The 27,639-nt window shown below is 38.4% G+C and overlaps 1 protein-coding gene across 2 annotated transcripts; it reads right to left on the bottom strand.

Annotated features, from left to right (window-relative positions):
* Nucleotides 1–526: 526 nt before the first annotated feature.
* BTBD3 (BTB domain containing 3) lies at nt 527–14,299 on the bottom strand. 2 transcript variants are annotated; one of them, XM_011224340.3, is made up of 4 exons: nt 9,524–14,299; nt 8,926–9,016; nt 8,247–8,365; nt 527–4,985 (listed from the first exon to the last, which is right to left on the bottom strand). In XM_011224340.3, the coding sequence occupies exons 1-4, from the start codon at nt 9,862–9,864 to the stop codon at nt 3,953–3,955; spliced, it is 1,584 nt and encodes a 527-aa protein (XP_011222642.1). In that variant the 5' UTR covers nt 9,865–14,299; the 3' UTR covers nt 527–3,952. The 2 variants fall into 2 exon arrangements, with proteins under 2 accessions (XP_011222642.1, XP_034496201.1); XM_034640310.1 differs by lacking the exon at nt 8,926–9,016 and having other exon boundaries at nt 9,524–9,662.
* Nucleotides 14,300–27,639: the final 13,340 nt, after the last annotated feature.

The raw sequence follows: 27,639 nt of genomic DNA, 5'->3' as shown, positions 1-27,639 counted from the left end.
GTTTAAATTCATGGCCTTTGTAGGCAAGCCATAGAGTCCTCGGGGAGAAAAGTATAATTTCCTTGACATGTTGATCCTGGGTGCCAACAAAGGAGGGGGATCATTTCCAACTGTTTTGGGATATTGAAAACAATCATATGTGGATTAAGTTTAAATAGCAACAGAGAGAACAGCTGACTTTCCCGGATTAAAGACCTTTGCAGTTTAGGTTGTATCTGTAATTAAACTGATTAGAATGAATATTTCCAGTTTCTTTATTCTCTGGAATAACTCCAAAAATTCTGAGCAGGTATGCTACAGAGGCTGAGCAGATGAAGTGATTAAACAAATACGTAGGGTTTCCCAATAAACTCTAGTATAAAACCACCCAACAGAAAGCTGCAGAGAAAAAATATATGTTTATATATAATTATGTATGATATGTGTGTGTGTGTGTGTGTGTGTTACTCGAATGGGCAAATATAATGGAAAACTAGTTGAGCACATAAACATATTCAAAATTCTCATATGACATTTATTTTTTTTCATTCGGAGACTTAAGCTATTATAACACAGCAGGAACAAGCAGCACTGGTTACATCTAAAGCTAGATGTGATTCCGTATCCACACCCCCCCCAGGACAGCCAGATCCACAGACACGTGAGCGACTATAGCAGCAGAATGCCAGCAAAGCACAAGTTCCATATAGGGAATATAAATGCACCCATTCACTTCCTCTCATTAACTTCACAGTCAGGCTTTGAACAATGCGATTGATTAACATATTCATTGTTCTCCTATGCTTTTGCCTCAAATTTTTACATCTTTAGGGATCAAAGATATCTGAATACTTAGCAAACAAATGCTCCTGCAAAACCATCTCTGTAAAATGTAGTGGCACCAAAAGTGTCAGAATGGATTTTTTACTGTTTCAAGGGACCTACAAAAATGCTAAGGAAAACAAATCTAGGGACCAATTTTATTTTTATTTGCATTTAACATGATTATACACATTCATGTGTCTAACAAGTTCTGCACTGTTACATTAAAAATACAGTACAATAACATTCAACATGAGGTACTTCATATTTATATATTTTTCCTTCATAAATAATGCTGTAAGCCACTAAATTCAAGCACTCTGATGCACAAGTGGCTAGTGTCTTGAATTAGCCGAGCTTATTTAAACACCTTAAAAAACAAAAAAGACAGTTCAGTGCAATAATTATGTAGAAATTAGACCATTTACTTAAATACTATATTAAGATATGCTTAAAGAACGTTACACTAGAACCGCTAGCCTAGTTCCCCTTTATCCCCAGTATGAACAATGACAAAGACTGCCAGATATATTGGGAAAAGCATCTACAGAGTATTCTGTTTAATAAAGTTATGTTTATACACTAGAGTTGCCTGCCTTGTCAGAACAATGGTTTCTAGTTTTAAAAGCTACAAAATTCGAGATTACCAAAGAAAATAAAGCAAGCACGTTAGCTTTCGTTCCATGTTGCTGAAAATGCAAAAGGGAGAATAGGATTTAAAATACAAAATTTCTCATTCTAAATACAGTTTTCAAACTTAACCCACAGCTCTTGACACCAGCCAATGAGGTGGTGGATGTGTCTTTTCTTTTTTAGCTAATGGTGATTAACATAAAATCAAGCTCTTAGACCCCCAGTGTACAGGATCCCCCTTGGCTTTCCCCCAGCAGTTCCCTAGCCACGTGGAGGGCATCTTGCTAACAGGAGCACTGACAGTGAGCGTTACTGTATGAACGATCGTCACTCTAAGGTTATCGTACCCACCTCAACAATCTGAGATGATGACATTAGTGCTAAATCAAATTTCTTCTCCTCTGGCTTAAAAATGAGTGCCTTCTAATCAGGTATACAGCCTACCAATTTGCATGGTAGCTATGAGTTTCCGAAATGTTTAATCATAATTTAAAAGCAAAATCCTTTACAGAAGTATTTTTTAAATTGAAAACATACCTTTATTTCACAGATAACTTTGCCAAAACTACTATCTGTCATCTTCCTAATAAGAAATAATTGTTAGATAATTTTGGAAAGTTGTCCTGGGAGTACTTATCTATAATCACCAGTAACAGCTTTTGATCATCTATGCTAACAGGCATAGGTAATGGCAAACATGATTAAAACATTTCCCATAATCCAGTGTTCTCCTCCACTAGGGAAGCCGGCCAAAAGCAACAAGCCCACGTCTAAGGGGGGAAAAGGTGGCCCAGAAGCACAGTGAATAAGATAAGGATAGTCACTTCCTGGGGCCTTGCCAGAGCCAGCAGGGGGACCATTTCTGTCCCACGTCTTACTGGCCAGGCAGGGAGGAGACAATTCCTGAGTCGGCAAACACACTTGCATGCACATGGACGTGCGCTGACGCCCACAACGCACACACGCCCGCCCACCCCAGGACTAACCCCTGGCTCCAGACAAGCCAGCTTGGGACTCGCAGAGCAGGAGAAGGAGGCGGCCAGGGACCACACTCTGGGTGGTGGGGGAAGCCATCTCAGGATCATGCTGAGCAGAAAAGCTGCCCAGAAACACATGGATACTTCAACTTGAAGTGAACACGTCGGACACCAGGGTCACAGGCACTAAACCATCACAAGCCATCACTGAAGGAGAATTCTGAGGTGAGCTTTTCCCTCCTTTGTTTACATGAACATGGACAAAGAAGAGGGCTGGATGTGATGCTGATGCAGTAAATATTAGGTATAATCAAGTGTATCGCTCCAGACTTTTTTTTTTTTTTTAAACCCTGCAGGCGTATATTGGCACTTTAAGATGGCCAAAGGCCAAATTCTAGCAGTCTAGGAACAGGACATAATTATAATTAATGAAGAAGATAGTATGTGGTCAAAGTAAATCAGGTGAAGTGTATTTTGGATTAAAAAAAAAGAAAAAAAATCAATGAATAAAAGTTTCTTATTACATTAACATGTAGTGCTACAAAACTAATTGTTACTCCGTACATCTGAAGAATTGTTTGGTCCTCTTTTCATGGGAAAAAGGGAATAAGAATTCTATACAGTATAACTTATAAAAACAAACAGTGGGGATCAAAAGCAAAGTGGGGAGAAGACTGGCTTTTTCAAACTGTGTATTCTATTATGCCATGAAATAAACTACTTGTAGAATGGGTTTCCTTTATAAGCTGTTTTAGTTTAAATTAATAGGCCTGTAATTCTTCCCTATTGACAATAAAAAATGTGTAATTTAGTTCTAAAAGAAGCGTCTGTACTGCAATAGTTTGTTTTCTAAACTGAAAGAATAAAAACCTGCTTGTAGTGGAAGTCATGGCCTAAGCAAACATCGAATTTCCTGTTTTCCTATCTTACACAGATACTTTGCAGTGTTAAACATTTAACAATCTTATGAATTTAGGACTTAAGCAAAAATAATGCCCAGAGTAAAATATTTAAAATGAAATAAGAGCTAAACATAACTACTGCCTACTTTCTTAATTATTACTTATTATGAAGCAAAACGTCTTTCAAAATTGTACACTGAGGTTTACCTATAATTTGTGAGGGGTGGGGGTTCTCTTTAAAAATAACTCTTATCATTATTATTTCAGAGTATTTATTTCTATTTGTCAAAATAAAGCCCTAAGGAAAATTCAAGGTAATTCAGAAAATTTTAAGAGGGACAAAACTGGAAGGTCAGTGCGGCAGTTGGAAAAGAGCACAAATTCTCCCCAGGTGTATAGACGCAACTCTAAAAACCACAAAGCCTTAATAAGAACTTGGCTCTTTTAAGCATATAGTTAAAAGCTGAATGCTGCATTTTTGCCTGTACATAATTAAAAGGTTGAAAGAAATTAGAAACTGCCTACAGCTTCATTCATTACGAATTACCTGCACTGATCACATATCTGCAGATGAGCTAAGCATCAAGCAAGTGGGAACCAGATGTGACCTCAGAGCTCACACTGCTTCGGGAGGTGTTTTCAAGCATAGAAGATGAGTTCAGGGATCTGCCCACCCTGCACCCCAGTGCCATTGGTGCTATCCGAGGAGCACTGAAACTGGACAGTCACCTTGCCACACTGAACTTCCGTCATGCCTTCCTGTCCGAAGTAGCTGAGTTCGTTGCCATCCAGAATGACGCTGGCTGTGTAGAAGGTGTCTGGCTCAATCTGCACGGGGTACTCAAACCACACGGGGAAGGTACTGCTGGAGCCATCTGAGAAGTACTTGCTCAAGTTCTGCCCCAGAACCACGCCCTGCCGCTTGAGTTCGATCTTGGCGCTGTACTCCGCGGAGCCGCAGCTGGAGCCATACAGCCCAAAGCCAGCGATGAACACTCTCTTATCCACTGCAAACTGGATGCTGTCACAGCGGCCCCGGTAACGCCACTGGTTGCTCCGGTAGGCACATGACTGGAAACGGTGACAGCGCTGGGGCACGAGGCCCTTGCGGGCTTTACTCACAAACTGCAACTCGGGTTTTTTGGCTGCAGTGTACCACAGGAAAATGTCATTGGTCTCATTGAGAGTTAAAACTCCAGACTGGGCAGCACCATTTGCAAAATCATCCAGGGCCATCGTGGGTATGCGGATCAAGTAAAGTGCCTTTCCAAGGACCTTGCGTTTATTTTCAATGCTCAAAGCTAGGTCTTGTCGCTGGCATTCCACTTCAGCCCAGTTGAGAGCTGCCTCAAAAACCACAATTTCTTTGGCATTCAGAGTTTCCCTGCGGAGGATACTTTCTAGAGTTTGGAAGTCGATATCACAGAATCCCTCGGACTTGAGAGCTAACTCAGCCTGGGCATCGATCACCTCCCAGCAACGCTGGGTCAGGTCTGGCTCCTCAAACAGGCAGCTCTGGGAGAGGAGCACACAGGCGTTCTTGGCGCTCAGGCTGGTCTCCAGGAAATTAACGCAGGCTCTGGCGAGGTGAGGGACAATGTACTTTTTGGCAGCATAAAGAGTGGCCAGGACTGTGTCAGCAGCCAAGTCAATTTCATCACAATAGATATATCTGAAAGACAGCACACCGCATATAAATGGAATTTTCACAAAATGAGCGTGTCCAGCAAGAAAAGATGCAACTACTTTCAAATTAGTTCCAAGAAAATCATCTTATGTGACAGTTATTACAAAAATGATTAGGGATTAAAGAAACAGCTGAAATATGTTCATAAATTATTAATATTTCAACTCAGCAGTAAGTTTGTATAATTAAAGACATTAACTTTGTGTTACCATTCAATCCTTTATTTTATAAACAGCATTCAATGTCTTCTTAAAAAAATAGAAGATACTAGAACTGTTTGAAAAAAAACTGTATAGCAGAGTTAGCATTAGGGGGAGAAAAAAAAGCAACATTTCTGTTAAATACACATTATATTTAATCAAAGAATAATCTCTGGAGCGCCTGGGTAGCTCAGTCGGTTAAGCATCTGCCTTTGGCTCAGGTCATGATGCAGGGGTCCTGGGACTGAGCCCGGAAAGCCCAGTGTCCTGTTGGGCTCCCTGCTCAGCGGGAAGTCTTCCCTCCCCACCTTCCTCGTGCTCCCTCATTCAAATAAATAAATAAAATCTTAAGGAAAAAATAATAATCTCCTTATGTTTCAGAAGCTCTCTCTCTCTATATATATATATATACATACACACATATATAGTTTTATTTTAAAATTTTCTATAGAAATAGAAACAAACGCCTTTAATACTATGTTGGCAATGATTACATCTTAATTCTTTTAACTAAGTATGACCTGAATTTTTCCTAAACACAAAATAAAACCTGAGATTAAGAAACATATTTTTCAAGTAGTTCTAAATTCAACAGATTATCATATATGGATTTCAACATTATCTTCCAGTTGCCTTTACATAGAATCCAACATAGGTTTTGTACCTGGTCTGGTTTTTTTTTAACTCTAAATTCTTTCTTCTTTCCTCCACACATTTCTTCTACCTTTAGAATTATAGAATGTATTATTTCTGGGTATATTTAATTAAAAGACAAAAGCAAGAAAGCCCAAATATGCACTATTTTTTATGATTCTATAAAGTATTTCTATGTCAGGAGATAAAACACTTCCTGGATTTGGTGGGGTGGTGGCAGTCTTCCAAAATAGTATGTAAAAGCAAAAATCATCTGCTTCTTTTAGATTGCCAGGTTGAGTATAAGAATCAGTGAGAACTACATATGGGTGAAAAATACATACTGGTAACACTTAATTTTTAAATTTTTCCAGTTAAAGCTAAGGTGTTTAGCTACTTGCTGTGAAGTTTTCCTTTAGTTACTATATTCTAACTCAGTGAAACACATGTAACAAAAGATCAGCAATGGCTTCTGCAAAGAAAATTAAAAAAAACCCCATAGTGATGACAGTAAGAAAAATGTCCACAATCACAAATGAAACCTCCATTTTTGCTCCTAGGAAGCTCTTTCTCTTCTGATAGGCTAAGCCATATACCACTGGCAAGACTGACTTAAAAATACCGGCAGCTCGGTGATGCTCTGACCTGAGAACCAGGATGTTGGGGAAGAATCTGGAACAAGGTCAGCACTTAGTGGCTCTTACCCTGGAACTGTCAAGTGAGCGGTCTTCCCTTTTTCTTGACGACTCCCTTTCTAGGAATACTGGCTACTCAGCCACACAACGCAGTTGTCTGGAAAACCTGGCCTCTGCTATCCATGGCAACAGTACAGTCCTGATCAACTGTGGCCCGACAGCAAACGGCACCGTACCACATTTCTGATTCTTACCACTTCTGGTGGACTGCATGTATAATTTTAAAAAGCTGTATTGAGATATATTCTAGGTAATATATTTGTAAGAAAAGATGCGGATGGAATGACTTGGGTGAAATGTTAATCTGTAATTCTTATTACTGTTTCCTAATGATGTATCTCTCTGGCTGAAACAACACAACACTCTACAGGGCTGCAGTGCAGTCAAAATGCTTAACTAGTGTTAGCGTCCTCCTCTGTGAGAGACAATGTCACATGTACAAAGCTGACCTGACTGGAAAAAAACAAAAGCCCTCCAGGTAAAACTGGTTTCCTTACACATATCTCTAAAAGATCAGAAAGGTCACTAAGTGTTTGTTTCAAAGTGGTGAATTAGTTTACCTTTTGGTCCTTCACATGCTCACTTTTCTTTAATTTCCCTATTTCCCACTGTGAAAGTTTCAGTCAGAAGCAATTAGATTTCAAAACTACAACATAAATAAAGAATTGAATACTTTTAAGTTCTACAACTAACTGCAGTACTGATTTTTCAGTAGGAGCAGACAATAAATACCTTGCAACATTTTAACCATTTGTGGGATTATTGTCCAACTTGTTGACACACAGAATAATTTTTTTAACAAAGGTATTTATTCCAGGGAACCAAAATCCCTACAGCAGTAGATAACCTTGAGCTCTGGATATACTTGGCGTGCTAGAAGAAGGATTTAACAAAAATCATAAAACATTATTTAAAATAACCATTTCATGCTAATCACAGGATAGACTATTACACTGTCCATCAGCAGTGCACATCTGAGAAGCGGATTCTATTTAGCTGGTCAACACGTACTGGACTCTGAAAAAGACCCATGAGACAGAAAACTATTCTTTAAATAAGTATATATCTTACAGCTTTACATTTTTATATTACCAATTAAGGTTTTCCCGTAAAAATACATATAAAACTATAGAAAACTATTCATCTCTCTCAAAAATGTCTCCTCTACTATCAAATGCTTCTTTATCCTTGAGAAATGGTACTGATTTTATGTAAGAGTATGCGCACGTACGTATGGGCAAAGATCAGATTATTTTCAAACAGCAAGTTTTACACATTTGCTGACAGGAAACAGTCACTCCTGGAAAACTGAGAAACCTCTTAACTGGTGGTACATAAACAAGGTATATAATTTCTGGAATTGTGAAACAAAAATATAATTTACGTCTTTAGAGACTTGTTCATATACAACGCTGTCAGAGAGAACATTAGATAATCCTGCACGAGAAAGTTATTTTTCTTTGATTGTGAGTCGTTAAAGATCAAATCACTATCCATGCCATTTGCTCCCAAATCCCATGCCAAGGTGTATTATAAATGCCTGCACCATTCCACATGCTTTCCCCCGAAAGATGCACCGTAGTTCTCTCCAAAAACATTTATAAGGTAAGCAGCACCCTCTTTCTTCATCAGTCTCCCTTTCTTCTATTTAACTGAGAAACCAGAGGAGTACAAGCACAGCATAAACAAACTCTTTCTAAACAACGAACGATGCTTACTTCAGCATAGCGAGAAAAGCAGCAGGTTCGACATCTGGTATACGGATTTCATCTTTGTCCTCAGCAAGTTCTCCGTAAAACATTGCATGGAACACAGAGCTCCCAACAGCTAAAACGTACTGTGGAGAAAGGGAAATCTTATTTCATGCACTAAACTGAAGGCATTTTCAATCAGTCCAGAAAAGCAATCAGGTTTAGGGGACACGGAGCACCTACACCTGCTCTTTCTTCAAAGCCAAGGTACAGCGTGTATCTTGCCGTGAAAGCAGAAGGTAGATGTTCATGCAAGCCAGTCTTTATGCTGCTAATTACCTCAAGGCTTTAAGAGATTAATGTGTAAATTCCCTCATTATAAAATAAATAAATAAAATAAAAGCTTATCTAACCAATTTCTAGGGAAGAGTAAACATGACTTTCCTAACCTATCGCAACAACTTCCCATGACTGGAGAGTTAAGAGGGCATGTTTTTGTGTGGGATGTAAAGCAGGGTAGAAAGGAACAAAGAAAAAAATTAAGCGTGGCCAAGACCCTTTGGAGAGGCTGTGCCTTTTCTGTGATGGGTGAAACACGCACTGCCTGCCATCGGCAAGCTGCCCACCCCAACCAAGTTTCAGGCTTATGGAGAGGTTCCCTCTTTGTAAATCTCAGGACTAAACGGGTAATGCAGCTGTTGCTTACTTTGTGTCCTGGCAACCGCTGAGTCCCACCTGGTGGCCCAACCACAAAATGTACATCTGCCATCAAATCATTATTGAACATCACTGCATTTCTATAAACAGAGGCAATTCATTAATGCACAGCAGCCAGCATTTTTAATACCCCTCCCCAACATACAAAACCCACAAAAGATTCACAAGCTAAGCAACACTTTAGTAACTTCAGGGTAAAACTACAAATAAAGATTCCAACTAAACTCTGTTTGTGATCACTGCAAACACATGGGAAGTAAATGAAGTTAAAAAAAAAAAAAACCCAAAAAGTTATCCAAACTTTTTCATTAGACTAAGGACAAATATAAGGTTTCTATCTTCAAACCTCCCATGGTCCGCAGATACAAGCCTGTCACTTAAATGTTACAGCTTGCAAAAACATTTTTATCTAAGAGGAAAACAGCTGTACTGTTTTGGAAAAGATACAAGGCAGTTTTCCATTACCAATAAAGCTTCTGGGAAAAGAGGAAACACAGATTTATGTTAAAATACATTACAGGTTGTGCAAAAGCAGAAACTTCAACACAGGAAAACTTTTAAAGTAAATATGCTGGCCCGGCACTTACCTTTCTCGAATGGTGGGATAGAGACCCTGCCAGTTTGGGGCCGGGATCAGGTTGTTGTTATTGAGATTCTGCTGGTGGTACTGCTGGACAGTGGTGCTGCTGGAGTTGGCTGGTTTTTTACGAGGGAATATATCAGCAGCCATCTTCTTCTTCTTTTTAGTCTTCAAGGTAATTATTTCATAACAAACTGGGGGCAACTTGCTGCTGCTGCTGCTGCTGCTGTTGCTGCTGCTGCTGGTATTTGCCTTCTTCGAGCTTTTCTTGGACCTATTCTTTACCGTCTCTGGAAGCATCAAGAAGAAGGTGAGACATTTCATGTTCTTTTCCTTGTCATCTACCATGAGTACAGTGTGTCTCTCTTTATAGCTAGATATCCCAAATTGGTGCAAACATCAAGGAAAAGAGGCTGGCACGAGCCAAGATGTTAACAGAAACCAACAAGCTGCTATTTTGCTTCTTTTCTCAGCCGGACAAGGTGACCTTTTCACTATGTTGAATAGAAACTGGCTTTAAGTTTTATCCAGTACTGGGTCTGCTAAATACATCTCCATCATGATTCCTATTTCTCTTATTTGCTCATAAAAATAACCCAGTTTCCTAGATCACCTGAAAATGCTACACTGAGCGAAGATGACAGGCAGAGAGCCGTAGCTCTTGTCTTCTGAATTAGGTTAGCAAGATGTGCTGGAGCCGTGCGAGTCTGTTCAGCCGGCTGAAGTTGTGTGGTGAATGGATCGGAGGAGAGTAGGTATTACAGCCCTGCAGATGGAGTCAGACAGCCAGTGCTCGGAGCCAATAGCTGAAGTCACCAATCATGATTGGACCAAGCAAAACAGTGACACCTATTGTAACGTGCATAGCTCTGATATTAAAGGAACAGCAGTTGCATTCTGCTGTCTCCTGTATTATTGTATATTTAAATAAGACAAACAACCTATGAAATCTGCAAACAGGAAAGGAACAGTTTGTGCCCACAGATTTCTCTTCAGTAGATGCACATTTTTATTTCCCCAGTTAAATAAGCAGGATCAATTCACAAAGGGTAGGCACTGATATCTACTGTCTTTCTAGTAAAATCTTTATCCCGGCAGCATTTAGTTTCAAATACTTCAAACAAAATCCTCCTTTCTTTCAGCTAAAAGGGATTATTAATAGCAAAACCATACTAAACAACACACTTATTACAGCTTAATGGAAAGGAATGCAGTTTTTCTTTTTCCAGTCTCTTTGAATACAAGTTATAGTCTAGTGCAAAATAAAAGAGATGAGGTCATGAGTTCATTTTACCTCCCAACATTTTCTAGTTCCTATGATGATCTTTGACAGGAGTCCCAGATCAGAAAATACTTTTAAATCAGACTAAGATTATACCAGTAGGTTTAGCTGCACCGAAACAGACAAATTTTAGATATAAAAAATAAGATTCAAATTAGACAAATCTGCTCCTCAGTATTTAAAGGTTATAATTCACTAAAAATATGTCAGACGGGCCCTGCTCAGGATCCCAGAATCCAGCCTAAATGCTATGGCTACACTTAACTTGTCATAATTTTAAAGACTATAATCCACAACTTCTAACACAAAACCAGTAATAAGGCTATTCAAAAAGATAAATGTTCTGATGCTGCCTAGTTAAAATACAAACAGGTTCTCTCTGCTTTGAATCAGAAGAATGTACACTACGATGCATGTGGTTTTCATGGATGTGAAGCCCCCAACAATTTCTAGCTTTGTTGAGCAAGAAAAAACAAAACACCTGCTACAGGTTCCACACATGCTTATTTGTTTCTAAAGAGGGACTAATGAGGAGATTTACTCTCACCCCATCTATCTGGATTACTCTCATTTGTTCCAAGTGCCGCAGCCATTCCCCCCGGCCCCACCTAACACAGTCTTTATGGGCACAGCCCTGCTTGTGGCACAGCAGTCATCTGAATAAGGAGTGCCCCACAGAGTGAGGGCTTGACTAATGCACCACGATGGTTATTATAACCAATAATCTGAAGAGAACAAACTGAAATCAAACTTTGAATCCCTGGGACCCTAAGTCATAAGACTGAGCCTAGGAATATCCTCTTTATTGTCATCATTATTACTCTTAAAACTGCAAAGCCAGTACAAGACAGACTTTATATAAGAGAACCACCAGTCTTTACCACAAGGTTATTCGTCCCCATTTTAGATGGACCCTGAAATGCTTATTTATTACAATTATTGTGTGTTCCCAGTCACAGGCTTACCATATATATACATTATATATATACATTATATATATATATATATATATGCAGCCCATACACACACACATACACACACCCTTTCAAATCACACAATGTTACACAGAGAGAGATCTAGAGACTAGTTTTTTAAAACATGTGGTAAAAGGTATAAAGAAGGAACACATGTTCCAATCAAGCTAACGACCCAGGATATGGATAAAACCAGAAGATTTCTCTCCTGCTCAACTGCTACTGAACTTCTCGACACCAACTTCCTAGGAAAGCCCCCACGACAGGGAGGTCCTTCTGACCAGGATTAGTCCCATACACAACTGGCTTTCAGGTCAGATAGCGACCAATTAGATTGGAAAGGGAAATGAGCTGCTTTGAGACAGACATACTAACAACTGTTAACTGGACAGACAAAATAGTAAAAGCACAAAAAGTAGATACAAGAACTTAGAAGGCTTTGTGGCTTTTATTCAATTCACATGCAGTTCAACAGCTTTTACCAAGAAAGCTTCGAACACACACTGCTCTTCCACCACTAAAATAACAAGTTCATGCAACAGCTTAAGAAAGAAAATTACATAATGTTTTAGAAAATGTTCTTTCTGAAATTAAAGGTTTTAGGTATTTGGAAAACTAAGTTTTGTGGAAAAGCTTGAATATACTAGTTACATGAATTCCCTAGAACAATGCTGCAAAGAGGGGCACTGTCACACTCATGAAATGTGGGGACTGAGGAGTATGGCTGTTTTAAAGATACGTTCTTACGTACAAAAAGTAATCCAATTTAAAAAATTAAAGTGGCATTTTAATCTTTGTAGCTAATTTTGAAAAGCATAAAATCAAGACATGGAAAACTTCTTGAGAGCTTCGTTTTCCTACCGTGGCTTAGAAGACAGGTAACATAAAGTCCTTGCTACCCAAAGTGTGGTCCTGGAGCAGCAGCAGCAGCAGCAGCACCTCCCGGGAGCCTAACAGAAATCCAGAAACTCACCCCGATTCCGGAGCACAAGTGCATTTTAACAAGACCCTCTAGGTAATCTGTACAACATTCAAGTTTGAGAAAGCCTCTAAGATTAAAATAAAGAAGGTTACAGGGTCTCCCAATGATCCAGTATCAACATCTGGAGCCATGTTTTGCATTCAATTATCAAGTGAATGGAGAAATAATTCAAAATGATTAATATGGTTTGGTCATAAAACTTAACCTTGGTGTCTTATTCTGAAATTCTTCTGATTAGGCCCTAAATGTCAAAATTCTAGGATTCAGGTGTGTAGACAGCTAACTGAGAGGCCTCAAAGTATTTTGACTCTCTGGAAAAGAAGCTCATGCTCAGATTATTTTATAGGACAACGACAGAGATCAATTTTAGTGGGAAAAATAAAGGATTAAAGATTGCCAAGTAAGAAACAGATGAACCACTTAATATTTTGAAATAATCTACTTCACAATTTTATTTCAAAAAATTAGTATTGTGGCACAGAAAAACTAGCAACAAAGTAATGTGGTTCAGTCCTGGCTTGGCCACAAAACATTGATCGTGTGTGTGTTGAAGGGAAGGGGAGTCTGACAAATCATTTAGCCTTTAAGGGCATCAAGTTCCTCAGCTACAATATGAAGAGGTTCTCTAGAATAGATGAGTGTTTCTCAGTCTTTACCTTCAATCCTCAGTAAGAAATGCATTTTATATTCGGACTCAGTACTAGCATGCATGCATGCACACACATCCACAAATAGAAAGATGGTTCACAAAACAAAAACTCTAGCATATTATGATAACATAGATATTTTCTATCTTATTTTTCTCTTTTTAATGTTGGTCTTGATTCATTCCACTGATTTCATAAGCACAGTTTAAGTAATACTGGTCTAGAGGATTTCTAATAGCTTTCAAGGTTAAACATTCCAGGGTACATTTCTATCAAGAACTTAGAATAAGGGGAAGAAGGCAATGGCTGCATCAACAAATGGCGTGCACAACTGGGAGTGTGTATTTATTTTCCTGGGACGAGGAGTCACAACTATCATCTGTTTTTCAGGGTAATCCATGACCCAGAACACAATAAAATGTTATGAAAATTAAAGATTGATTTGAATATACAAAAGTGATATACATAATCACTTTCCTCTCTGCTTTCATATCTATAGTCTACTTCATTAAACACAAATTATGGCTTCTTTCCCCCCTGAAATTAAACATCAAGAGTTAAAACTCCCATCTACTGAATCTGCAACCCAAAAACATCACCGACTAGGTTGAAGGGTAGATAAATGAAGGATACCAGCCCAAAATGTATTTTCATATTTCACCTCTAAAATTTCTTTTCAACTAGCATTGTATCATTTGTTCTTACACCTCCTGAATTTTAAAGCTGTTATGAGACACGGTTAATCTGCCCTAATGAAGTAAATTGGTCAAGAAGCCCATTAATGTTTTATGAAAGTATATACATATCCCTCACCTTTTGAAAGTTCATGTTATGCACTTTGCTTTAAAAGACCTACATTAGGGGCGCCTGGGTGGCACAGCGGTTAAGCGTCTGCCTTCGGCTCAGGGTGTGATCCCAGCGTTATGGGATCGAGCCCCACATCAGGCTCTTCCACTATGAGCCTGCTTCTTCCTCTCCCACTCCCCCTGCTTGTGTTCCCTCTCTCGCTGACTGTCTCTATCTCTGTCGAATAAATAAATAAAATCTTTAAAAAAAAAATAAAAAAATAAAAGACCTACATTAATATCTTTTTTCACTAGCTAAAGGAAATCCAAAGAATTTTTGCTTTTATGAAAAAAGGAAAAAGCAAAAATAGCATTCAGCATGTTTCGCAGTGAGCCATTAGAGGCAGCACACATCTCGAGAAAAGTGGCACCACCAAGCTCCTTCCCCAGGAACTACACTCAGCATCAAGCTGCCATAGCTAAGCATCTATGCTTTATCTTGATTTATTCTGTGCATCCATTCGCAAGACGTATCCTAAAATATCAGAAAAGCCAAAGAGAGGTTATTTTATGGGTCTGGGAACACTCAAAACTTTTTCCAAATAAAGTAAATGGTAATTGCTTCTTTTTGCCATTTTGGCTTATAAAAGTTTTCACAGGTACACTGTACTTTTGGATAGCAGGAGAAACCTGTACTTAAAATTCACAAAGCTGGCCTTGCAGCACGTTAGGTATTGGCATACAATAGTGAGCAAGATTAGGAACCAGACTTAAGAGGTTTGCTAGTCACAGTGGGTTTCAGATGATTTTTACAATTGTCAGAAAGTTCTATCATCTTTATCTCTTTTCATTCAATTTCCAATAACAAGATTATCAGCAGAATTTAAACTCGCTTAGATTATCTTCTTCACCACTGGAAGGTCTGCCAGACATTCCTCTTTATTTAGTAGAATCCTTTCACATTCAGTGTGGGGACGTGAATGAGGTTTGGAACTAAAAGGGACTCTAGAAATTATTTAATACAACTCTGTCCACAGATAACGTGTCCAGAAGGGATTTGTCAATGGTTAAGCAGTGGGGCAATGTCTGGATTAGAATGCAGATTTCCAGACTGGTTGCCTAATTTTATCTGTTTCACTCACTCTAATTTCCATCTGCAGTTCATTACCCCACAATTTTTACATAATGCCTTATCTTCATACTTCTGATCTACTTTAAAAGAAAAAAATATATGCAAAACTTACAGATATGAAAGCCATGAACATATATACTCTGCACCCTGCAGGAAGAATTCTAGGTCACTTTCTGGAAAGACATGGAGAGGAACTGTAACAGGAAGGAACATAAATGAGGGAGCTGCTCAAAGCCAGAAGAGGCTTCCCAGGTAAAATGAAAGTTGGAAAAACTAGGCACTCATAGTTTATACCAACAAATCCCATGTCAACAACTAACAATGCTGGCAAGTCTTGTTTAACTTGCTCTAGGCTCTGAACTTCTTGTCTGGACTTGTATTTGGTTCAACACAAGATACCTAAACAGCTACAGAGCGAGGTTAACTGAGGTTTAAACAAGGTAGTGTGGACTGTGGAAAGGAGTATCACTTCCAAAAATTACTGACAGACCATCACAGAGGAGAGTAATTTTAATTTAATCTGATAAATCACGATGGAATAGTGTTTTTGTTTTTGCTTGCTTTTCAATACTGAGCAGAAGTTATGCTTGTGATTTAGGAGGTAAAAAAGATAAGCAACAAAATGTTTGCAGTCTTTAAGATAGCAAGAGCTGCTGGAAAACAGGCTATATGCTTTCTAACTTTAGAAATAAATATGGAGTTAAGCACTGGCAGCACAGAATAGTGAAAAAAGCAAGAGCCAACAAGAAGTGACCCAAAGGTTACTTAATATCCATGAGTCTTGTGTTTTTCATCTGCCAAATGGGATAATAATACCCAGTCAACCCTCTCAGGTTTACTGTGAAGGCAAGATTACGTTTGTGAAAGCATTTTGTTAAAAGTTGAAAACACTCTGCAAAGGTAAGCTTTCACTATTGGTAACAATTGTACCCAAAGCAGGAAACATTTGTGATATAATCTTCCAAAACAACAAAAACCCAAAGATTAATCTGGCTCAAACCCAAAGATATAATCTTTCAGGTTGCACAACTACTGACATTTCAATCCCATCCACAGGCTTTTTCTGGCCTCACTAGGTTGCTGAGGAACTTGCTGGAATTTTGCAGGTTACATTCAATTATTATTATTACTTTTTAAAGATTTTATTTATTTATTTGACCGAGAGAAACAGCGAGAGGGGGAACACAAGCAGGGGGAGGGGGAGAGGGAGAAGCAGGCTTCCCGCCAAGCAGGGAGAACGATGCAGGGCTCGATCCCAGGACCCTGGGATCATGACCTGAGCCAAAGGCAGACGCTTAACGACTGAGCCACCCAGGTGCCCCGTAACATTCGATTATTAAGATGTGTGTTGTACAGTGTGATCAGGTCCCACGTGATGCACAAATCTGCACCTGAAACCGCTATTCTAGGCTAGTTGTCCACTCAACTTCAAACCTGTGAGAGTACTTGAGGGCAGATGCTCTGCTGTACCCACTCTCTGAGAGAGCCAAAAGCTGCAAGTAGTTCATCTATGGAGCACACAGTAATGTCTACACTAGCAACTCAACCTGGCCTCTCTCACAATGACCTAGTTTTAATTGTGGCACCAAGGCTGATAACTGAGACAAGTATCTGGGCTTCAGTGCTGGCTGAAAGGATGAGGCTCATGGACCATTTCACTAAGTCATTTCCTTTTTAGCGCACAGAGCTCCGGTTAACCTTAAACTGTACTTTAAACTTGGAAAATACACCCAACGGTAGAATGTGACTATTCTTGGAAGGCAGGAACAATGATTCTCGTAAAAATTCTGTATGGTATTTAACATGATATTTGATGCTTATAAGCTGTGTCTGTATGCACTTGTTTGGGATACTAAACACCTCATCTAAATCCCAAGTCTTTATCATATGGTAAATGAGGTGATCTTGAGAAGGGAGAGTATATAAAATTTATCATGAGATACTCTAAAGATAGCTATTTAAAGGACCACTACTACAAATTCTTTTGTAAAGTTTAAGATACTTTGGTAAACAAGGTCATCAACTGCTAATTTTTACATACTCTACATGATCTCCTAGTAAATTTCCTCTTGTGTAAAAGTGTTGACTACATAATCTCTTATTTTTTCCCAATTCTAGTTTTCTAGGATTAAAGAATCTGTATGTTTGGCAGGAATATTGATTTATTTAATACAGTTTTCTTTTACATTTTAATATTATGATTATAACCAATACCCAACAAAAACTATGTATATACATATGTGCCATATTTTATTATTATCCTCTCCCCCATTTTAACATCTCTGAAATTGGGTTTATCTTATAATAGATGGCATCTCATGAGTACAAGTACTAGGGTTTTTTCTTCCCTTTTTCCTTGGTACATAAAATAATAGCATGTCTTACATGCTGTTGATGGCACCTTACAGTCAGTGAAATAAAAAAAGATACATAATTTAACAGAAAGAAAGGGCTCTCTTCTTTAGGTTGGTTAATTATTCCCCTAACCAGTCAAGATGGGAGCTCAACTACCTTAGAATAATTGAGCTTTCATCAAATAGTCATTTGATAAAGTATATGATCACAATTCTCAATTGAGACTGTTACTAGGACAACCAATGATATGGTATAAAGTCGAGGTGGAAATTCCAAAATGAGAATTTCCATTGGTAAGAGTTCAAGCATTAATACAATGTATTTCTAACATTTTCTCATGGCGCACAACTATACATGTACATAAACCTGATCAACAGAAGCCGATTAATTCTGAGTAATATTTGCTAAAAATATTTTATCAATCAAAGATTAACTTATAACAACACTATATATTAAACCTGGAGCTAAATGACTCCTTAGAAATTATTTTCAAACAAACAGAATCTATATTAAAATGTTAGTTTAAAAGGCAGAAATATTATTGCCATAATACAATGATCCCATCGTATGTATGTATGACTTTCACCTAGATACTTAAAAACAATTTATGCAAAGAAAAGTAAAATCAGGCTTCAGAAAGCCTCTTCTGAGAAGGTCAGAAGGGAGACTGTACTGCTCCAACAGGGGACATTAATTCTACCGGAAATACTAGAATGGAATAACTTTGCCGTTGCCTTCTCCAGGCTGGTTGTTGGCTTCAGCTGACAGAAGAAAACTGTGTACTGGTCAGAGGAAAACATTTTTTTCAGTTTTTTTTTTTTTTTTTACTTTAGCAGGTGCTATTTTTTTCCCCCTGATACTAGAAATAACCAAAAACATTCCCACAGTCAGATCATTAAGATAAAAGCCAAGGCCCTTCTTCATTAAGGGTTAACTAAACTTAAAGAATGCCTTGCTCTATTTGGAAAGCCATCCTTTTCCAGTAATTACATGGAATGGGACAATTCTCAAACCACCAGATAGTATATATCAGTACTGGTTATTAATGGGATAAATTTCATAGACCAATTTTCCCAATATCCACAACTCTTAGTTAAAAAGCTCTACAAGATTAAAAAATAAGATAACCAAATACAAGTCATGTAAACACGTTATGCCCTTAGTCACTAAAGAGTGCTTAGAAATGAACACTGTTCTCCTATCAATTCAACAACTACCTCCTAAAACACCTGAAGTAATGATATGCATTATCTTAGATTTAACTTTTTTATCACTGTAAAGTAAACAAGATAGGTTTGGTAAAGGCAAGGCCGGGGGAGGTGGAGGGGCTTTTATTTCTTATTTTAACAAAATCACATAGAAAAAAAACCCAGTTACCAGTTTTATGATTTGGTCATCATAATAAACACATCCACAAGGGTCTCAAATAACGAAATGCCTTCTTTCACTTTTACAATGTATGTGACTAGAATGAAATACTATATATATATATTTTTAAAGATTTTATTTACTTATTCGACAGAGATAGAGACAGCCAGCGAGAGAGGGAACACAAGCAGGGGGAGTGGGAGAGGAAGAAGCAGGCTCATAGCGGAAGAGCCTGATGTGGGGCTCGATCGCACAACGCCGGGATCATGCCCTGAGCCGAAGGCAGACGCCTAACCGCTGTGCCACCCAGGCGCCCCGAAATACAGTTATATTAAGCAAACAGTGCAAGATCTAAAAATAAGAAATCTGCTCCACTGAGAGAAATTGTGCCATGGGAAAATACAAATACATGTGAAGTCATACAAGGAATCTTCACACCCAATTTCTAAACTGTCTTTTCTGGAGTAGAGACCACCAAATGAAAATGATAAAGGCACATACATTTCTAAACTAAGTCACAAAAATGTTTCCTAACAAAAAATTCAAGTAGAATTAGAAGCCTGTGACAGAGGATTATTATAGAAATCAACTTCTGGCAAAAATTCAAAGTAAAATCTGTTCTAAATTCAGATTTAAAAAATAGGTTTTATGCTACTTTTAATTAGCTTTAAAGTATACAATTCCCCATGACTGTTGTGAAGGACACAATATAAAGGCACATTGTCCTATAAAGGTTGGCAAAACCTTAACTATATCAACACCAAGTAACATTCAGAGACGGCTTCCATTTGCTGCAGAAAATTATTATTTGGCACTGATGAAGTACTCCCTTGTTGTTTCCATCCCTCATGCTGTTGTCATCGGAATAAAAGTTGAGAAGGTTCTGTACTTAGTTTCACTGCATGTGCCAGAACTAAGAAAATAAGGTATTTCAACCAAAAATTCTATTCTAATACATATTCGGCAAGCATTTCTTTTTTTAATTAAGAGCTACTATATAAGTAGGTCAGTAGTTGAACTGCCCCAGAGGTACAGAATAAAAAAATTTAATTGCTCATAAAATAATGCTCAAATGAGTCTCACTGAGAAAGTCAAAAGTATTCATAAAAATGTTTTTAAATTCGGGTTTCCCTAATCTCTGCATCACAAAACGACAGACAGTATTTACATGTGTACCTTAAGTATAATGAGCAGATTAAAGATTAATGAACATTCAAATCCAAATATATACTCAACGAGTGGCAATTCAATTGTTACTTTTTTCTTTTCTTTTTTTTTTTTTTTAATAACAGAACCACCATTTCACCACAGTTCAGACCTACATGGACCCATACAAGGTCTATTGTAATGATGATGACTGGAACTAGACAAAGGAAAAGCAGACAGTCTCTGAAAATGGTTCTCAAAATTTATAGGAGTTAGATCTCTGCATAAGCATTTTACTAGCCAGCCAGGGGATGCCATGATCCACGAAGAGTTCAGTATAGGAGACTCGGTTGATGTCAGTATTTAAGGTAACATTTGTTCATAAAATTTAAAATATAGCATCAAAAAGGAAACAAAAAGGAATATTTATTAGGTGGTGTGTGGCCAAGTTTTAACCAACTACTCTGTGCCGCTCTTCCTAAAGAGATACCATGTGAAACAAGGATGGGCCGGTCTCTCCTGCTCCACCAGCACGTCAGGACTGCCCACCAAGTGTCTATCCAGGAAGAAAAGAAGAAACTCTGCCTCACCTTCCTCAGAGAGAGGAAGTCACATGGTTTGCAATGCATTTGGAATTGCCATGAGCTGGCTGTGAGCTATCTTGTCTTCTTCATGTCCTCACCTAGCAAACAAGTCTATTCCCAACCTGAAATGAGCCTGTTGCCTATTCCCATCCTCACCACTCTTTCTTCCCTACAAATCTACTTACCAGAAGCCTATCCATCCTTCATAATGCAGCCCAAAGACACCTCAACAAGGAAGACTTCCTGATACTTAGAGACTCTCCATGCAGCACTTTCTCACATTTCCTCCTGCCTTAGGAGGTCTGATGAGACTGAGTTCTCTGAGGGTTGCATCTCCGCATCTCCCAATAAAAGCTAACAGCACCACACCCACACTTGGCTTTCAATCATTGTGTTAACAGGAAGGACCAAGTCCCACATGTCCAAGTTCATCTAGAACCCTAGAGTGCATTTATGGAGTGCAACTGTTCCTGGGTTTAACATGGTTTAAAACTGAGGTCTATGATGTTTCTAGCTGCCTGAGTTGCAGGTTTATGTGAGGTACAGTGGTAAAGAACCTAGACATCTATTAAATGTGTCCCGAGGCTCTCCTGAACATGTCTAAGCACAAATGTGGTTTTGTAATACTGCATTCATCTTGCAGCTAGGCGAACTGACAACGCTAAAACTCCTCTTAAAGCAAGTCCCTACATGTGTTTAAAGCAAGGCTTTGCTTCACCAGAAGTCTAAAACTTAATGTAGTACAGTATTCACATATTCAAAGTGTGGGTTAACCACAAGCGAGACCCAGTTACTAGGACAAAGCTGCCTTTATCAACTAGTCTCAATTCATGGTCTGGCATATTTATTTATAGCACCAGTAGAGAATTTCAGTGATTTAATGAACTGGAAAGGATAATAAATTCTCAGCAATTCACATGAAAGGAAGAAAGCAGTCATATGAATAATCTAAAAAAATAGATAATTAAAGAGACTTTTGCTTTGAAATGTGTTTCGTCTGTACTTAACACTGAATGGATAAATTTCCACTACATTAGACACACCCAATCTTCAAACAAAGTAATAAAACAGGCTTGTGTGTACACGGCGCAGTATATGAACAGTCTGGAAACTCACGCCTACATGGCAAACAAACCACAGTGCCAGGGATGGGCAATGGCACATTAAGATTACTGCAGAGCATGAGCACAAGTGGAAAAGTGCACTTTTTACATGTGTGCATTTCCATGTCATCTTTTACTAAGAAGAACCAGAAAAATGTTTGATTTTTCCCCAAAAATAAAGAATTCTCAACTTCTGTCTATATATTCTCTTACAACATTGGAGTAAGAATAAATGAAGATGGTAATATCAATAATGGAATAGCTGAGTATCTTCTCCACGGCTGCAAAAGTCTCTTGCATATTAGTAAAGGAAACTTTTACCACCAGCAATGATTTTAAAAATCATTAGTAGGGTTGTTAACAAGCTGTTATAAAGCAATGGTTTGAAATTGTGTGCTGGAAGAAAAAAATAAAAAATTACTTGGATTTCCAAATAACTTAAAATAGCTATAAAAATTTTTTTGGGAAGGTGGGATAAGGTAAATATATTGTTTTGTGTCTACTGTTGAAAGTATGCTTGATTTTAAGGTACGAAGCATTTTAAGCAGTTGTGAAATGCACTGGTTAAGAAAGTATGTGAAGTAGGTAGAAGTGACTACAGCCCTCTGAAACCTCCTAGGAACATCTGGTAGTGGTGATGCATAACCAAGAGCCCTCACGAGGGGAGCCATCTGCTCCAAACAGAAAAGGCAGGGTTCGCTCCAGAAGCTCCAAAAGAACTGGTCCATAGCCTGGCTCTGTGACTCTTTTCACTACTGATGCTGCTGGCTCCTAAGCCACCTGAAGTGAAGATCACTCCAGCAGATCCTGAACAGCCAAAGGGAACATGCACAGAAGGACCAGTCAAACCGCCTTTCTTTCCCCCTTCCTCCCCACCCACACCTGGGGAATTGGAGGATTTAGGAACGGTGGTAAAACAGCTTCAATGAACGCAGATCAGCTCCCGTGCCTTCCTTTGCCATAATCGATGTACTGTTTCATGGGGGAATCTCTGGGAGATGCAGCAGTAAAAACTGTTGACCCCTGAGCACATATCTTTTTAATATTCTGTGTGATGAAATGGGAAGTACCCCTAAGGCATTTCTACTGAAACAGAGATAGAATGATTGCCTTGAGAAAAAAAATTCTCATGCAATTGTTTGTTAGAGCTGAATGAGCCACTTTTTTCATGGGATACCACTGTACTTGACAAAATTTGCCAAATATGCTTTATGACACTTAAATATCCAGTTGACATCTTCACAAAAAATGAATGGAGAGTGGCACTTCAAACAAAACAGAAAACAAAACTATTGCCAATGATATAATTCAAACGTTCAAGCAAAAATTAAAATTTCAGAAATCTTGATTATACCACCATAAGTTTGAGTTTCATAGCTTCCCAACACTTAAAGACTGTTTCTGATGAGATTGGTGATGATATTAAATTAATGTAATTTTAAAATATTGTATAATGAAACATAACATTTGACAGATTTGCATTACTCACTGAACCAATGTTTTCTAATAACAATGCAATTACATTACAAAATCATGCATGGGGGAAAAAACGGTCCATTTGAAGTACAAGACAGACCAACGGATTTCCGTGTAACAGGAGTACAAGTTCATTGATGGTTTTAGATTTCACATGGCAATTAACCTTTAAAAAACTACCATTCAAATTTTGACAAGGTATCAAAGAATAGTCACAATAATCTGAAAAGGCTATTAAAATATCCTTCCTTTCTGAGCTACCTATCTGGGAGATGAGATTTTTGTCATATGATTCAACCCAAAACATACATACATTTATTTATTTATTAATTAAAGATTTTATTTATTTGTCAGAGAGAGAGAGCACACAAGCCAGGGGAGTGGCAGAGAGAGAAGCAGGCTCCCCGCTAAGCAAGGAGCCCGAAGCCAACTGGATCCCAGGACCCTGGGATCATGACCTGAGCCGAGGGCAGTCACTTAATCGACTGAGCCACCCAGGCGTCCCACATTTATTTTTAAACACATAAGTAAATACATAAAATTTTTCTTTGCTTTCATTTCCACTCCAATAAATAACAAGAAGATATAACCCCTATAAACAAAAATTCTCTGGGTTTCTCAAAATAAGAGTATAAGAATCCTGAGACCAAAAAGTATGAGAACCACTGACACCTGCCTAGCATCACAAGGAGTTTGGATTTTATTGTAAGCATGATTGGTGGTCAGCCCTTAGAGGTTTGTTTTTTTTTTTTTTAAGATTTTATTTATTTATTTGACAGAGATAAGAGACAGCCAGCGAGAGAGGGAACACCTTAGAGGTTTGTTTTTTTTTTTTTTAAGATTTTATTTATTTATTTGACAGAGATAGAGACAGCCAGCGAGAGAGGGAACACAAGCAGGGGGAGTGGGAAAGGAAGAAGCAGGCTTATAGTGGAGGAGCCTGATGTGGGGCTGGATCCCATAACGCTGGGATCACGCCCTGAGCTGAAGGCAGATGCTTAACCGCTGTGCCACCCAGGCACCCCCCTTAGAGGTTTTTTTAATGAAGGTTCTTTTAACATAGCAGCCTTTTGGTTTTATTCTTCTAGAAAACAGCAGTTCTCAGAGCATAATTCTCAAATACTCATTTCCAAAAAAAAATTTTTTTGCACATTAGGTAGATAAAATAGAGAACACAAGAAAAAAAAAGACAATCTCTGCCACAAAAATTAACAGCAGTCAAAAAACTAATATTCTATTTGTTCTATGACCCTCTCTGGCACCTTATTAGCTTTGCTCCAACTTCACAAAATTCACCGAGCATGAGGTACAAGATTTATCAATTGATACCTTCTCGGAAGACTTTAAATAAGAGAAAAATTTAAATGGATTCGAGCAGACAACTGTCCTTAGAGGCTTCACATAAATGTTAGCACTAAGAAAGACGCAGATGTGTCTCCCTGATAATCTGCTTTCTCCTATACCACATTTCCTTAGGACAATTAAAGTAGCAGCCTCTGCTATCCCCACAAGGTAAACATGGCTGCCAACGTGAAGAGAATTCGCTGTTCACTTTCTCCCTTCATTTAAAGACAGACACATTTGGTTAAAACCTGCTTCTCTCATGCTAATTTAATAACTTCCTATGTACTATGTATATATAGTACAGTATATGGTTTTCTATAATACCAAAATCTTTGTAACATATTAGGCAGTAGAAAATAGTTTGTTGGAAATTAAGTTCAGGTTAGGAAATATTTAATCTACCAGCAGTAATTTTTCATTTAAAAATAGCCTTTCCTGGGGCACCTGGCTGGCTCAGTTGGTGGAGCATGCAACTCCTGATGTCAGGGTTGTGAGCTTGAGGCCCTTCACTGGGTGTAGAGATTACTTAAAAATAAAATCTTAAAAAAAATAAAAGAAAAAAATACCCTTTTACTAAAGACCCGGTGCAAACACTTTCTTAGCTTCACTCATAAAAGGATTTTAGAGGTTGTGTATGTTGGTAGAATTGTAATCCTCATAATTACTTTATACCCAATAATTATATGTTATTATAGAAAGACAGTAAAATCAAAATACAGGTTGTCCCAAACTTGAGCATCTGATTTTCCTATTACTCAAGCCAGACACCATTACCTATTGACATCCCCAACCAACACCCACTTCGTAGGGTATTTCACCGCCTCGTGATGATTTTGAGTACCTGCCAGCAGCTATATGCTAGGAAGAGTTCAGGATTGAATTTGGCATTTTGAGGAGTCTTTCATGGCACTGGCAAGAGAAAGTAGATAATAGAGTATTCCAGAATTTCAGGTAAACATGTGCTGACCCTGTAGGTCCCACAGAAATACTGCTGAGTAGTATTAAATTAACTAGAAAATCCACTAATTCACATAAGGAAATTCTACAATACTTATTGAAAGGGGAAGGAGTGGGGCGTCTGGTGAGAGAACCACCAGCAGGGACCAGAAGTGACTGCGCCGTGACTTACCTCCGCTGCCGACTGCCCACGCTCCAAGGAACGGGTGCCTGGCACTCACCCCTATCTCCTAAGGCCCCAGGAAAGGGAGAGAGAAGGAACCATGGGAAGAGAGGACGTCCTGGGATGCACCCCTGCCAGAAAGGGTGTGCGCAAGGGGGTACAGGAGACGGGGTCTGGGGGAAGGGCTATACAAGAGAAAGCAACAGCAAGCAACAGCTGTTCGGAGCCTGAACTTACATCTTGATCAGGAGGTGCTTCTGGGTAGTTTCTCACCATTTTTAATGATGACAATAATATTATTTTGGGAAAAGAAGCCTGCTGTAACAGTAATTAAAAACTTTACCATTTTCTAGACTTTCTAGGAATGTAGATCATTCCCAATAAGCCCCCCCCCAGTAACACATCTAAATGTAGTTTGACTACTACACTTGACTTTTTACTACATTTTTCATGAACAGAGATATGAAAATAGGTGGGACCTTGGTAATTCCTTCTCTATTCAGAAACCTAAAGTATAATAATGTCTGAAGGTCAAAATTAGTCCCTCACTATAGAGTAGGTATGTTTGCTGGTGCTAGGTAGTCAAGATTACCACTTCCAAAAACACTGGCGGCAATTAAAAAAAAAAATCTTTACAAAGAAAACAAATACTACATATATCCCAAACCAAGTGTAGAACTATAAAAACAAGGTATATTTTCCAACTGGGCTATCAATTAATAAACAGCCTTAACTAAGGGCTATTTTGTGATTCAGCAGCAGAAAGACAGGTCAATGCTTTCCATTCAGACTTGGCCAATAAGATTGCTTGGGGTTCAAAATAAAATAAATTATATCAATGATATTTGCAAAAGAATGAATCTTCACAAAAACAAAACCCAGATATAATGCTAATCTGAGTTGAAAAGGCCAAGCAAATTTATTAGGCAGGTGCATTCAGAACAGTGGTGCTTCAGAAATTCTAACGTGTACAGTAATCATGTCTAGAACACTTACACCCTCTAACTGAATATGGGGATTGCTCTTGCTCATATACCACTATAGAAAAATTCAGGAGGTAAAAAATAAGGAACTAGGCGTGCCCAAAGAAAAAGAAAGTAGAAACTGAAGAAAAATTTCACAGATTTTGTGTTTAGGTAACAGCTATTGGGTTTATCCATTTCTAGAATTACATACATTTTGGTTTATTGTCTACTCTTTGGTTGCTTATATGATCTCTAAAAAATCATCTTTTTCTTGCACATGACATCACTTATTTGCACAGCAACTACAACAGGACAAACCATACAAATAGCTCATACTCTACCAAAAGAGAAGGGGAGGGAGTCTGATGTTTTTGAGATACTCTGGATTTGAAGGACACAAGAGGAGACTCTAGAAACACTGTAAGCAAAACTCTAAAATGACTGCTATAATGACTGCTGTACGGATGACTGCAGCAGACTGCAGTCCGGGAAGCTGAAGGTAAAGGACGAGATGCTTGGATTCTGTGGATTTAGTACCATGTTCAGTTATGTGTTTCTCTGAGGCTCTGAGTGGTTTCAAAATCACTTTATAAAAGAACTTATTTCAACCTCAGAGGAAAAAGTTTAAAGGGTACAAAAAAGATGGAGAAATGTCCTTAACAGCAAGAAAGCACAAAAGGAGAAAACAAATGGTTACATTCCACTTTAAGGCAGTGGCTAAAAAACAAATATAGTAACAGTATATCACTGATATTTACCAGGGAGCTCAGACATGTATTCTGAAAAGTTCCCAAAGTGAGGTCACTGTCCCCCACCTTGGTTAAAAGCTGAAATCCAAAGGGCAGGTTCTAGAACATAAC

Source organism: Ailuropoda melanoleuca, chromosome 13 (assembly GCF_002007445.2).
Source record: "Ailuropoda melanoleuca isolate Jingjing chromosome 13, ASM200744v2, whole genome shotgun sequence".
Taxonomy (NCBI): Eukaryota; Metazoa; Chordata; class Mammalia; order Carnivora; family Ursidae; genus Ailuropoda; species Ailuropoda melanoleuca.
Note: the sequence above shows the minus strand (reverse complement) of the source record. Positions and strands in the feature narration are given on the sequence as shown.

Bases quoted from the DNA above. Each gene is read 5' to 3' on its own strand.
- BTBD3 (XM_011224340.3), bottom strand. From the start codon at position 9,864: ATGGTAGATGACAAGGAAAAGAACATGAAATGTCTCACCTTCTTCTTG. The intron at 9,017-9,523 runs GTAAGTGCCGGG...CTCTGTTTATAG, and splicing joins TATCCCACCATTCGAGAAAG to AAATGCAGTGATGTTCAATA. The intron at 8,366-8,925 runs GTAAGCAACAGC...CTTTCTCCACAG, and splicing joins AGCGGTTGCCAGGACACAAA to TACGTTTTAGCTGTTGGGAG.